The following is a 13811-nucleotide window of genomic DNA, read 5'->3' as shown; positions in this document are numbered from 1 at the left end:
TTTTTTACTAGCAGCGTAGAAGGATTGTTTATTTTTCTTGTATTTGATGCCTCAGACACACTTTACTATTGCACTTTAAATGTAAATCTACACTTTACCCTGGGATGGATGAATAAAGGTACAGTAGGATTTTAAAGTTCAGTGCATGGCTTGCAAATAATTTGGGGCTCTTTTTTGCCATGATGTTAACAAGTATGGAAATAGTGCTAATTATCCTTATTGCTCCTATGTTTTGTATTTTGTACACATACTGCAGATGTACTGTAAATTATATAATTTATAGAGCATAATAATCAATTTTAATATAAATACCCTTTGCAAATAACATACATGAATTATTACAAAAGTCTTAAAATATAATTAGATATTTTTTTTTTCAGATATTAATGGCCTTGAGGCACCTTCATGCAAAGAATATTGTTCACTGTGACCTTAAACCAGAAAATGTCCTCTTGGCTACAGAGGATGCCTTTCCACAAGTAAGTCATCAACTGGCAAAGCTTGAATTCCTTCAAGGAGACATGGCATAACAGTCTGCACACAAACTCCCCTTTCGTTACACGCTGGACATTGTGAATTAAAAAAAAAAAAGGATACAAATGCACAAATACAGTAAGACACTCAAAAATGGAGGTTGTTGCAGAAAATATTGAAGGCTTCTTTTTTTACCTGTCAGGGTTGCTATGATTATTCTAACTTCATCCCCTCAGCTGGAGGCTCATTAACTCCTGTAACAAATGTTTCTTACTATAATACATGCAAAAATGCAGTGCCTTGCAAAAGTATTCGGCCCCCTTGAACTTTTCAACCTTTTGCCACATTTCAGGCTTCAAACATAAAGATATAACATTTTTATTTTTTGTGAAGAATCACCAACAAGTGGGACACAATTGTGAAGTGGAACGAAATCTATTGGATTTTTTAAACTTTTTTAACTAATAAAAAAAATGCAAGTCGCTTGGGGTATGTCTCTATTAGTTTTGCACATCGAGAGACTGAAATTCTTGCCCATTCTTCCTTGCAAAACAGCTTGAGCTCAGTGAGGTTGGATGGAGAGAGTTTGTGAACAGCAGTTTTCAGCTCTTTCCACAGATTCTTGATTGGATTCAGGTCTGGACTTTGACTTGGCTGTTCTAACACCTGGATACGTTTATTTGTGAACCATTCCTTTGTAGATTTTGCTGTATGTTTGGGATCATTGTCTTGTTGGAAGATAAATCTCCGACCCAGTTTCAGGTCCTTTGCAGACTCCAACAGGTTTTCATCCAGAATGGTCCTGTATTTGGCTGCATCCATCTTCCCCTCAATTTCAACCATCTTCCCTGTCCCTGCTGAAGAAAAGCAGGCCTCAACCATGATGCTGCCACCACCATGTTTGACAGTGGGGATGGTGTGTTGAGGGTGATGAGCTGTGTTGCTTTTACGCCAAACATATCATTTTGCATTGTGGGCAAAAAGTTCGATTTTGGTTTCATCTGACCAGAGCACCTTCTTCCACATGTTTGGTGTGTCTCCCAGGTGGCTTGTGGCAAACTTTAGACAAGACTTTTTATGAATATCTTTGAGAAATGGCTTTCTTCTTGCCACTCTTCCATAAAGGCCAGATTTGTGCAGTGTACGACTGATTGTTGTCCTATGGACAGACTCTCCCACCTCAGCTGTAGTTCTCTGCAGTTCATCCAGAGTGATCATGGGCCTCTTGGCTGCATCTCTGATCAGTCTTCTCCTTGTCTGAGCTGAAAGTTTAGAGGGACAGCCAGGTCTTGGTAGATTTGCAGTGGTCTGATACTCCTTCCATTTCAAAATGATTGCTTGCACAGTGCTCCTTGGGAGGTTTAAAGCTTGGGAAATCTTTTTGTATCCAAATCCGGCTTTAAACTTCTCCACAACAGTATTACGGACCTGCCTGGTGTGTTCCTTGGTCTTCATGATGCTCTCTGTGCTTTCAACAGAACCCTGAGACTATCACAGAGCAGGTGCATTTATACAGAGACTTGATTACACACAGGTGGATTCTATTTATCACCATCAGTCATTTAGGACAACATTGGATCATTCAGAGATCCTCGCTGAACTTCTGGAGTGAGTTTGCTGCACTGAAAGTAAAGGGGCCGAATAATTTTGCACGCACCACTTTTCAGTTTATTTGCTAAAAAAGTTTAAAATATCCAATAGATTTCGTTCCACTTCACAATTGTGTCCCACTTGTTGGGGATTCTTCACAAAAAATAAAAATGTTATATCTTTATGTTTGAAGCCTGAAATGTGGCAAAAGGTTGAAAAGTTCAAGGGGGCCGAATACTTTCGCAAGGCACTGTACATGCATTAATATGCTTTGGATTGATGTGTGCCGACATTTCAGATGTGTTGCATTTTGTGAAGAACGGTGTTGACATTTTAGTACCTGATAGAAGCCTGGTCAAGACTGAACATAAAGCTGGAGGTCAGCTTTAAAGCAGAACTCAGGGATAGGTAAAAAAAAAAATCCCAGATTAGTGCACCCCTATACAAAACACTAAACAGTTAATACGTTTTTGAAATTCCTTACTATTGAAGTGAAAAGTCCTAACTGAATTTTCAGGAAGTCAACTCTTTAATTCAAAAAAGAACAGCATCTGGTCTACCAAGGAGGAGGTGTTACAGCAGTGATTACATCATACCCATGAACCTTTGGGAACTGCAGTGAATGTGTGTGGGTACACCAAGCCTGTAAATGTTAAATTAGAACTCGCCCACCTCAACATAAATCGCACCCTCTTTCTCCAGTCACACTACTCAGCACAACAGACAGTGAGGTGAAATTCTTAAAAATTAAAACATGCATGTACACAATGTTTAATTCATTCTATGTAGTCTACTTTCAGTAAATATTGAATTGTCCCTCCTCTAGGTATTCTGTTACTGACTGTAGTTGCAATTTTCCTCATTGGATAGATTGATAGCAGTAGGAGCCACTGGCTTCCGCTGCTGTCAATCAAATCCAGTGACTGGGGGGCGGGGCCAAGTCTTGCTGTCTGAGTCAATGGATACAGCAGCAGGACTCGGGAGCGCACCTGCACAAGTGCCCCCATGGAATGCACCTCTCTGTGGGGGCACTTGAGAAGAGGAGGAGCCAGGAGTGCCGTTGAGGGACCCCAGAAGAGGAGGATTGGGCTTGCTCTGTGCAAAACCTTTGTACAGAGGAGGTAAGTATGACATGTTTGTTATTTAAAAAAAAAAAAACCTTTACAACCCCTTTAACAGTAATGGTGGAACCCTCGAATGTATGAAAATCTCAATCCTCAATATCACCATAATACTGGTCTCTTTGATCTGTAACTTCACATATAAGGGGGGTCAGGGGTGTTTAACCCTCCACTCCCAAAGTATCCTGGCAAAATGCCCAGACAGTTTGCCTGCTGTTTAGCCTCAGCATCAGCACAGTAGAATCAATCAGAGTTTCAGAGTACAGCAGCCAGCCTCCCTTCTATTGTGCCCCATCCCCCATTAGTTTAATAAGGGGGTGGGGATGGATGGTGCCTTGAAAGCATGAAATTACTGCAAGGTCTCAGATGCCGGCAATTGACAGTGCACAGTTGAGGGGACTTGTCCTTGAGGTATCATATGACAAAGCCAAAGGGAGACTGGGGATGCATACGTTTTTCTACTTCTGTGCCGTGCTGAATCTGAGGTCTGGTAAGAATGGAAGTAAGAATTCCAGCCTGGGGGAGTTTCTATTGGTGGGAGGTTAAGTAAAGGGGGGTGGGTTTGCTTTTGGAGAAGGGGGGAGTTTCTTGTAGAGAAGTTTACAAGGGGTGGTTAATGGCAGGGATTTGCTCCTGGGAGAGAATTTGGTTGGATGAAGGGAGATTTTCTTTATAATTAGGAATCTTTGCTGGGGGAGAGGTTGTTGACTGAGGGAGATATTTTTGCTTTGGGGGGTTGGTTTAGAGACAGGAGGTTTAATCTTTTGGGGCATATTTGAGGGAGGGGGGTATTTTACAGTGAATCTTTGCTTGGGGAGGGAGGGTCCTTGGGGTGGAAAGGGGATTTTTTTTCCTTTTTAAAGAGATGGGTTTTTTTTAAATTATACTTATAGTACCTAGGTGGATGGAGCATTGATCCAATGTTGCATCTATCCCCAGCTGCTTCTAAGACCAATAACAGAGTGATCAAAGACTGCTGATTACTCAGTTCTCATCCAGTGAGCAAAGAGTGGTGACTGTCAGGCCCAGGATCTGCTGGCTCAGGGTCTCTGTGGCTCACTGAGAGGCTGAACAAGCTGCTGGTCCAGGCATTTGGGTGAATCATGACTTTAAAGTTAGGATCTTTCCACAGCCTGGATCTGCTGAGCTATATCAGCTGACAGCGGGCTATAGCTGGCTGTCAGCTAAAAATGTGTCACAAAAGTGCAGAACAAACTGCACTACTCCCAAGGAGACATACAACCAAGCAGCATGCCGTTCCTTCAGAGCGCATGCACCAGTGACAGCACCGGCTGCTTTGTATGTGAATATCTCCTAAACACCACAAGTTTAGGAGATATTCACTGTACCTACAGATACACAATATTATAGGCTTACTTGTAGGTACAAGTTCAACAGCTGGGTTTACTACAGTTTAGGACTGAATAAAAGCCAACCATATTGGGCAGGTGAAAAGGGCACCATCCTGTGGTAGGCAGTGCACAATATATATATATATATTTTTGATCTTTTAAAACATTTCATAACATTTCTTAGGACAGTTTTTAAGGTTTAAATAAATCACTGAATTTACTGCCCACCACAATATGTTGCCCCTTGCACCTGCTTAACTTGCACAGTAAGGTTAGCTAAAATCCAGTCTTGGGTCTCATTCATACATCCTACATGGTGCGGAAAGTATACTGTAAATACCTGCACCCGGGATCAGATGTTCTAATATCTGCTCAGCCTGTACACCTGAGTGATGGGCTGAAAAGAGCCAAGGCTGTCTGCTGCTGTAAACATGCATCCACATGTAAAAAGAAAAAGGAAGGGGGCCAAAGCGGGTTGGAAAATACCAACCCCGGGATTTTTAATGGTATCATATAAACGGGATATGCAATCAACCAATAATTGCTAAAAATGTTTTTATTCAATCAAAGATGTACAAAACTAAATTATACAAGCATAAAAACCATTAATGAGGCTGGATAAGGTGTAGGTCATCTCCAGAATTACCCCACTTTGGTGTATAAAAACAAAGACACTACACTGCGATTATTCAACATGTTTCGCTCGTAACTGGAGCTTCATCCAGAATTGGCGCAGCAGCAGATCATAACTAATGAAATAAGAAAAACAACATATATTGAGTTCATAAACAGAGTAACAAAAAGGGTGATATCGTAAACATTTACAAAAACAAATATTTTTGCACAACAGATATACAAAGAGAATTATCAAAGTAATATGCATAAATATGAAATGTATCCAAGCACAAATTCCCTATTACAGGATGCAGTAATCAACATATCCAAAATAGCAACAAAAGTTTGTAGCTATGTCATTTAATTTGATCTTACCAATTGCATCAGAGTCCCACAGGTCTATGCATATGTTTGCCGTGAGTGATGAGTAAATAAGAAGTTGAGAAGAAGGTGCAATCAATACACCCGCTGACCCATAAATGCACAGATTGGATAGTGACGCATCAACCAAAAGTCTAGTCTGTAGAGAGGGACATTATATTTAATATTATATTTTATATATGGGAACATGATGAGTTAGGCCGCGTACACACGGGCGGACTGTCTGTCCAACTTAGTCCGCTGAAACGTGTTTCAGCGGACAGTCCGCTCGTGTGTGGGCTTCAGCGGACTTTTTCAGCGTGCAGTCTGGCGGACTAAGTCTTTCGGAATTTCCGTAATATTGTCCGTCCAACTTTGGTTTCAGCGGACAGTCCGCTCGTGAGTAGGCAAGTTGGACGGACTAAGTATGGCACATGCTTAGAAAGAAAGGATTTACACGGCCGAAGGTTGCATTGTAGTGTATTGGACGTCGTATTTCTAGTCCCGTCGTACGTGCTGTACACGTCATCGTGCAAGCTTTCAACGGACTGTCTGTTCATCGTGTGTGGTCAAGTCCGTTCATTCAAAAGTAGGACGGACTGTCTGTCGGATTGTCTGACGGACTTAGTTGGCCAGACAGTCCGCCCGTGTGTACGTGGCTTTAGTCATAGTGATGTTAGTATAGAGTAAGAAAAACTCTAAGTATGAAGAAATCTTAACATAATGGTACCTGGGTAATTGAATCAATCTGATTGCAGACTGGTTTCAAATGGCCAGTATGAGAAAATGCAGCAGTGTTGCCAGATGAGTTATTTAAATAAACACTGTAATAAACAGGTAAATACCATCAGCTGGAAGAAGTGGACACAATTGATTGAATAGAGTGGATGTAGTAGACAAAAAGAGGCAATGAAAGATCCATCAAGGATAATCATGGGAAGATATAATGTATAGGTGAACGTCTACATACTGATCAGTGTGTCTACATAGACACCAGGTGTGGGAAAGCCTGTTCAGCAGTTCCTCCTCCGTCAATTGCCAACAGGCAACTGACTGGGGGATGAGATTATAAGTCCTCTTAAACCACAAGTTTAGGAGATATTCACTGTACCTACAGATACACAATATTATAGGCTTACTTGTAGGTACAAGTTCAACAGCTGGGTTTACTACAGTTTAGGACTGAATAAAAGCCAACCATATTGGCCAGGTGAAAAGGGCACCATCCTGTGGTAGGCAGTGCACAATATATATATATATTTTTGATCTTTTAAAACATTTCATAACATTTCTTAGGACAGTTTTTAAGGTTTAAATAAATCACTGAATTTACTGCCCACCACAATATGTTGCCCATTGCACCTGCTCAACTTGCACAGTAAGGTTAGCTAAAATCCAGTCTTGGGTCTCATTCATACATTCTACATGACCATGGTGCTGAAAGTATACTGTAAATACCTGCACCTGGGATCAGATGTTCTAATATCTGCCCAGCCTGTACACCTGAGTGATGGGCTGAAAAGAGCCAAGGCTGTCTGCTGCTGTAAACCTGTATCCACATGTATCTGCACATCCAGTGGTTACATTGTTGCCCTTGGCATACAGGGTCAGAAATTTGTCCCCAACAGCAGGTAACCTCTGTGGAAATATTGGAAATCGCGTAGATGATACCGAATGTACTGCAGGAGTGCCAGCAAGGGATGGAGCTCAAACCAGCTCTTGTAGTCACTGAAGGGAAGAGAGAGAAAAAAAAAATCCTTGGTGTCCTATGGTTATATAGTAGTGATGGTAGAGACTAACTCAGCCCAGGTTCCTGCCAGGCCACACCCCAATGTGTTTTGCTTTGTCCACTGGAGCTTAAGCATGGGGACCACTGGATGTGCAGATACATGTTAACAGCAGTGGCTCTTTTCAGCCCATCACTCTGGTGAACAGGCTGAGCAGCTGACAAAAATTGGAACATCTGCGATCCTGGCTGTATTTATTCCATGGCCATTTAGAACATATGAATCAGATCTAAAGCCTGGTTCACACGGTAAGTTTTTAGTTGAATGAAAACAAAACTAATTAGCTTAGGAGGAGCTCGCTGTACTATTGAATACACTACCGCACCACAACTGCGTTCATTGCATTCTATTCAGTTGAATGGGGATCATTTTTGCTGGCATGCATTGCAAAGCCTCTTGGCCCCACTTTGCTGTCGCATGTTTTTACCGTACCTCCCCAACATAAAAGTGTAAATGACACCTTTAAGTTTGAAAGACCTGAACCCCCCCAGGAAAAAAAAATATCTATGGCCCTGCATATAATACACATCAAACTGAAAGCAAGACATACAGTACAGACCAAAAGTTTGGACACACCTTCTGATTCAAAGAGTTTTCTTTATTTTCATGACTATGAAAATTGTAGATTCACACTGAAGGCATCAAAACTATGAATTAACACATGTGGAATTATATACTGAACAAAAAAGTGTGAAAAAACTGAAAATATGTCTTATATTCTAGGGTCTTCAAAGTAGACACCTTTTGCTTTGATTACTGCTCTTGGCATTCTGTTGATGAGCTTCAAGAGGTAGTCGCCTGAAATGGTTTTCACTTCACAGGTGTGCCCTGTCAGGTTTAGTAAGTGGGATTTCAAGCCTTATAAATGGGGTTGGGACCATCAGTTGTGTTGTGCAGGAGGTGGATACAGCACACAGTTGATAGTCCTACTGAATAGAGTGTTAGAATTTGTATTATGGCACTAAAAAAGCAGCTAAGTAAAGAAAAACGAGTGGCCATCATTACTTTAAGAAATGAAGGTCAGTCAGTCCGAACAATTGGGAAAACTTTGAAAGTGTCCCGAAGTGCAATGGCAAAAACCATCAAGCGCTACAAAGAAACTGGCTCATATGAGGACCGCCCCAGGAAAGGAAGACCAAGAGTCACCTCTGCTGCGGACGATAAGTTCGTCCGAGTCACCAGCCTCAGAAATTGCAGGTTGACAGCAGCTCAGATTAGAGAACAGGTCAATGCCACACAGAGTTCTAGACACATCTCTAGAACAACTGTTAGGAGGAGACTGTGTGAATCAGGCCTTCATGGTAAAATAGCTGCTAGGAAACCACTGCTGAGGGCAGGCAACAAGCAGAAGAGACTTGTTTGGGCTAAAGAACACAAGGAATGGACATTAGACCAGTGGAAATCTGTGCTTTGGTCTGATGAGTCCAAGTTTGAGATCTTTGGTTCCAACCACCGTGTCTTTGTGCGACGCAGAAGAGGTGAACGGATGGACTCTACATGCCTGGTTCCCACAGTGAAGCATGGAGGAGGAGGTGTGATGGTGTGGGGGTGCTTTGCTGGTGACACTGTTGGGGATTTATTCAAAATTTAAGGCATAGTGAACCAGCATGGCTACCACAGCATCTTGCAGCGGCATGCTATTCCATCCGGTTTGCGTTTAGTTGGACCATCATTTATTTTTCAACAGGACAATGACCCCAAACACACCTCCAAGCTGTGTAAGGGCTATTTGACCAAGAAGGAGAGTGATGGGGTCCACAGTTACCAGACCTGAACCCAATTGAGATGGTTTGGGGTGAGCTGGACCACAGAGTGAAGGCAGAAGGGCCAACAAGTGCTAAGCATCTCTGGGAACTCCTTCAAGACTGTTGGAAAGCCATTTCAGGTGACTACCTCTTGAAGCTCATAACAGAATTCCAAGAGTGTGCGGAGCAGTAATCAAAGCAAAAGGTGGCTACTTTGAAGAATCTAGAATATAAGACATATTTTCAGTTGTTTCACACTTTTTTGTTCAGTATATAATTCCACATGTGTTAATTCATAGTTTTGATGCCTTCAGTGTGAATCTACAATTTTCATAGTCATGAAAATAAAGAAAACTCTTTGAATGAGAAGGTGTGTCCAAACTTTTGGTCTGTACTGTATGTCTTGCTTTCAGTTTGATGTGTATTATATGCAGGGCCATAGATATTTTTTTTTCCTGGGGGGGTTCAGGTCTTTCAAACTTAAAGGTGTCATTTACACTTTTATGTTGGGGAGGTACGGTAAAAACATGCGACAGCAAAGTGGGGCCAAGAGTACAGTCTGTACTGTAAAACAATAACTTTTTGTTGGATGGTGGAAACCCCTTCTATAGATATTTGCCATACAAATTAACTTAAAGTGCAATAATTCCAGTGATATGTGATTTTATGTGTAATACACATCAAAAGCAAAATATAGACAGCACTGATTGGCAGCACCAATGGGCACTGATTGGCAGCACCAATGGGCACTGATTGGCAGCACCAATGGGCACTGATTGGCAGCACCAATGGGCACTGATTGGCAGCACTGATTGCTACTGATAAGCAGCACTGATTGCTACTGATAAGCAGCACTGATGGACACTGATAAGCAGCACTGATGGGCACTGATAAGCAGCACTGATGGGCACTGATTGGCAGCACTGATCAGCACCACTGATAGTCAGCACTGATTGGCAGCACTGATAGCCACTAATTGGCAGTACTGATGGGCTCTGATAGGTGCCACTGATAGGCAGCACCAGTGGATAGCACTGATAGGCAGAACTGATGGACAATGATTGGCACTGGCAGCATTGATAGGTGGCACTGATTGGCAGCACTGATAGGAAGCACTGATGGCAACTGATTGACACTCATGGGCAGCACTGATAGGCAGCATTTATTATCACTGATTGGCAGCACTGATGGGCACTGATAGGCAGCCATGATTGGCAGCACTGGTGGGCACTGATAGGCGGCACTGACGGGTACTGATAGGTGGCACTGATGGGCAGCACTGATGGGGAGGAATGATGGGCACTGATAAGCATCACTGATGGGCATTGATACGCAGCACTGATTGGCAGCACTGATGCACAGCACTGATGGGCATTGCTTGGCACTGATTGGCAGCAGATGGTAATGCAAGAGCTGCTCAGTGTGTGAAACTGTCAGGTAATGTAACTGCTTGCAGAGAGTAGACCAGCTATCAAAACTCAGCAGCGATGTTGGGGTGGGTGGGACCTAGCAGCTATTAAACACCAACCAATGACTGGGCTGCTTAAAGGCCAAAGTCCAGGAGGAGTCCAGTACCCATCCCATTGACTGGTGTTTGATAGCTATTCGGTCCCGCCCACCCCTGACATCACCACTCAGTTTTGACAGCTGGATTTCTCTCTGCAAGCAGTTACATTACCTGTCAGTTTTACACACTGAGCAGCTCTTGCAAGCTTTGCCATCTGCTACATGTTAAAGAATTTCACAGGCAGTGTGGGTTACTCACAGATGCAGCCTTTCAGAGCAGCTCAGGGAAACTGTAATTTTTAGGACACGGTCTGAGTCCTGTCCGGCCCACTACAGCAAGCAGGGATGGAAGTACATCCTTGCTTGCTGGATAGAACTACAAATAGGCTGTGCCAAGACCGGTGGCTGGGGGAATAGAAAGAGTAGCAGTCACTGGTCTTGCAAACAAGAAGCCACTGGGGATTAACGGTTTCATTTGAAAATTACCAGGCTACATCACAGCAACTACTGAGCTCACAAGAATATGGGTGTCATATTCAGAGAAGGTAGGAAATCAACAACAAGAACATGTAAAAAAAAAGTTTTTGCCCAGAGTTCTGCTTTAAACTTGTCAGCTTATTAAGCAGAATCTGTATATTCATAATCCTATGGATAGGAATGTTGCCTGTGTACTAGACACACAGTACTCCATGTTCCTTTTATTTATATTAATGAACAGAATGTTATCATTGAAAGTTTTTTTTTATTCTGACTCCGATTCTTGTGAAGCGATTTATCCCTTGTGAGACCTCTATGCCTGACCTGTATAAGATATAATCACTGAGGACAATCCTCATCAGATAGCTTCAAACTCACCAAATGCCGATTCCATCCACAAAGATGCTTTTATTCTGAACAACAGGTTACAGCAGATGACAGGTTACAAACAGATGATCAGGTTGTGGTATTTATGCGGTTAAAAGATGATATTGTATGTAGCTTACTGTGGCTTGTAGCTGCATCCATGACACAGGAAGTACAATCACAGGAAGAAGGGTGGAGCATTACATAAAAAGGAAGTGTGTCATAACAACAGGGAAAAAGAACATAAGAAAACAAGTGCATTACCACAAAAGATCACTAGATGGTAGCATCTGAACTAAATATAAACTTCCATAGAAAATGGTTAAGGAAGCAATCTATATAAATTATATGCCCCGTTGGGGCAGCCCACTCCCCATCTGGCATGGTAAATGTCACTATATGATCAGAACGGTAGTTATGCAACTGCAAATAACAAACAGTGTAATTTGCTATATGTCTGACCTGAAAGACATGAAAAGAACATGCATATAATGCAATAACAATAACTCTTAATTTAAGGCTTCAAGTTATGTCAACTAAAGTCCAAGACACTTTCTTCTTGAAGTCACACATAGGATCCAGCAGCATAAGCAAACAGGTTCATTCTCCAAAGGGTAAGAGCAGAATAAGTTCCGTGATAGGTCTGATGAAAGTCTTTACAGTTCCTTGTCTTGAAACCTTCACCTCTACCCTACGTACTCTACCGTCATCACTAGGAACGCTCTTTACAATAAGTTACATGGGCCATTCGATTCTTTCAGCTTGCTGGTCCTTAAGCAGAATGAGATCTCCAACTTGTATGTTAGGGTTCAGCGGTTGCCATTTCCTGCGTCTTTGCAGAGTAGAAAGATACTCCATCTTCCAACAAATTCAGAAGCAGTTGGCGAGGTGTTGTACTCGCTTTCACTGGTCATAGCACAGATTTCCTGCTTTAAAGTTTCCAGGTGGAACAGGAACAGACCCAAGCTTCTGGGTAAGAAGAGTAGCTGGGGTAAGGATAGTTGGGGTCTCTGGATCTTTGAACACTGGAACAAGTGGTCTTGAATTGATTATGGCAGATGCCTCTGCCAGGAAGGTGGTTAAAATCTTGTGGGTAAGTCTTGTGGAGTTAAAGTCCATAAGCATAAAGTCCAATATTTTACGTGTGATGCCTATCATTCTCTCCCATGAGCCACCCATGTGGGTAGAATGAGGAGGAATGAAAATCCATGTACAGCCTTTTTCAGCAAAAAAGTCTTGGTTTGGCCTAGATTTGACCTGTAACTCTCAACAGCCTCCAACGAAATTAGTTCCACAGTCAGATCTTGGTGTCTTGACTGGTCCTCTGGTGGCTAGGAATCGTCTTAAAGCATTGATAAAACTTGAGGCATCCATAGATTCTATGACTTCAATGTGTACTGCATGCACACTCGGGCAAGTGAACAGCACTGCCCATCATTTGCCATTTGCTTGGCCACCTCAAGTTCTGTTGGCTGTCACCATCCATGGCCCAAAGACATCCAAACCAACATGAGTGAAAGGTTGGTCAGTACTTAACCTGTCGGCAGGCAAATCTGACATTTTCTGTTGCTGGTGTTTTCCTCTGCAGCACTGAACACAGCTGTGCAGTGTAGCTGTGATGTCTTTTTGCTCCTATAATCCAAGGGCCTGCGGCTCTTATGGCACCCTCTGTGAAGTGTCTACCTTGGTGCTTAACCACTTCATGATAGTGCCATATGAGCAAAGTGGTGATGTGATGGCGAGCAAGTATAATGGGATGATTCTGTTCTTGCTCACTCAAATCAGCCTTGTTTAAACGTTCACCAATCCTTAACATATGGTCATTATCAATGAATGGATTCAGGATGGCAACTGGGCTGTTTTTTGCAATGTCCCTCTTGTCACGGATACATTTAATTTCTGAGCCAAAGACACTCTGTTGTACACTGCGCAATATGATCAGTTCACCTTCAGCATGTCTTTTACAGAAAGAAGCTTTTTACACATGTGCCAACTTTGACAGTGAGCATCTGTGGGCTTTGTGTGGAAGTAATCTGCGATATGAACTAACCTTGCAGAGGTGCGTACAAGCCTTCTTCACTTGGAGAAACGTTGAAAGTGTTGACAGCCCAGGACGAGTCTTTGTTCAGTTCGGGTGACGAGGGTTTTGACTTCAGGCCGAATCTCTGCATCCTTGTCAGGTTGTAGAAGACTGAAGACATCAGCTGTGGTTTCTTCTGGATGATCCATCAGGAATTCAGGACCTGTTAACCAAGAAGAATTTGCAAAGATACTTGCAGAGACTGGCCTGGTAGCATGATCTGCAGGGTTAATTTCAGATGGAAAATAATGCCGTTACGGGTTTAGATGATTTCCTGATTCTCTCTATACGGTTGCTGACAAACATGGAAACGTTTAGTCTGGTTGTAGATGTAGCCC

At 42.4% G+C, this 13811-nt stretch overlaps 1 protein-coding gene and 1 long non-coding RNA gene across 2 annotated transcripts in view; one reads left to right on the top strand and one right to left on the bottom strand.

Moving 5' to 3' along the window:
• The window catches only part of LOC143933628 (serine/threonine-protein kinase D1-like), a 197415-nt gene that overhangs the window by 169105 nt on the left and 14499 nt on the right, over positions 1-13811 (top strand). The window contains exon 16 of the mRNA XM_077456581.1: positions 381-479. Within this exon, the coding sequence (XP_077312707.1) occupies positions 381-479 (99 nt within the window). The remainder of the gene's footprint in view (positions 1-380; positions 480-13811) is intronic.
• Positions 5079-7713, bottom strand: LOC143933621 (uncharacterized). The gene is made up of 2 exons (XR_013263130.1): positions 5528-7713; positions 5079-5286 (listed from the first exon to the last, which is right to left on the bottom strand). It is a non-coding gene; the product is annotated as an uncharacterized LOC143933621 (long non-coding RNA).

Source organism: Lithobates pipiens, unplaced genomic scaffold (genome assembly GCF_037356315.1).
Source record: "Lithobates pipiens isolate NorthernLeopardFrog02 unplaced genomic scaffold, aLitPip1_a1.2 Scaffold_10, whole genome shotgun sequence".
NCBI classification, from domain to species: Eukaryota; Metazoa; Chordata; class Amphibia; order Anura; family Ranidae; genus Lithobates; species Lithobates pipiens.
The sequence above is the reverse complement of the archived record's forward strand: the minus strand, read 5'-3'. Positions and strand labels throughout refer to the sequence as shown.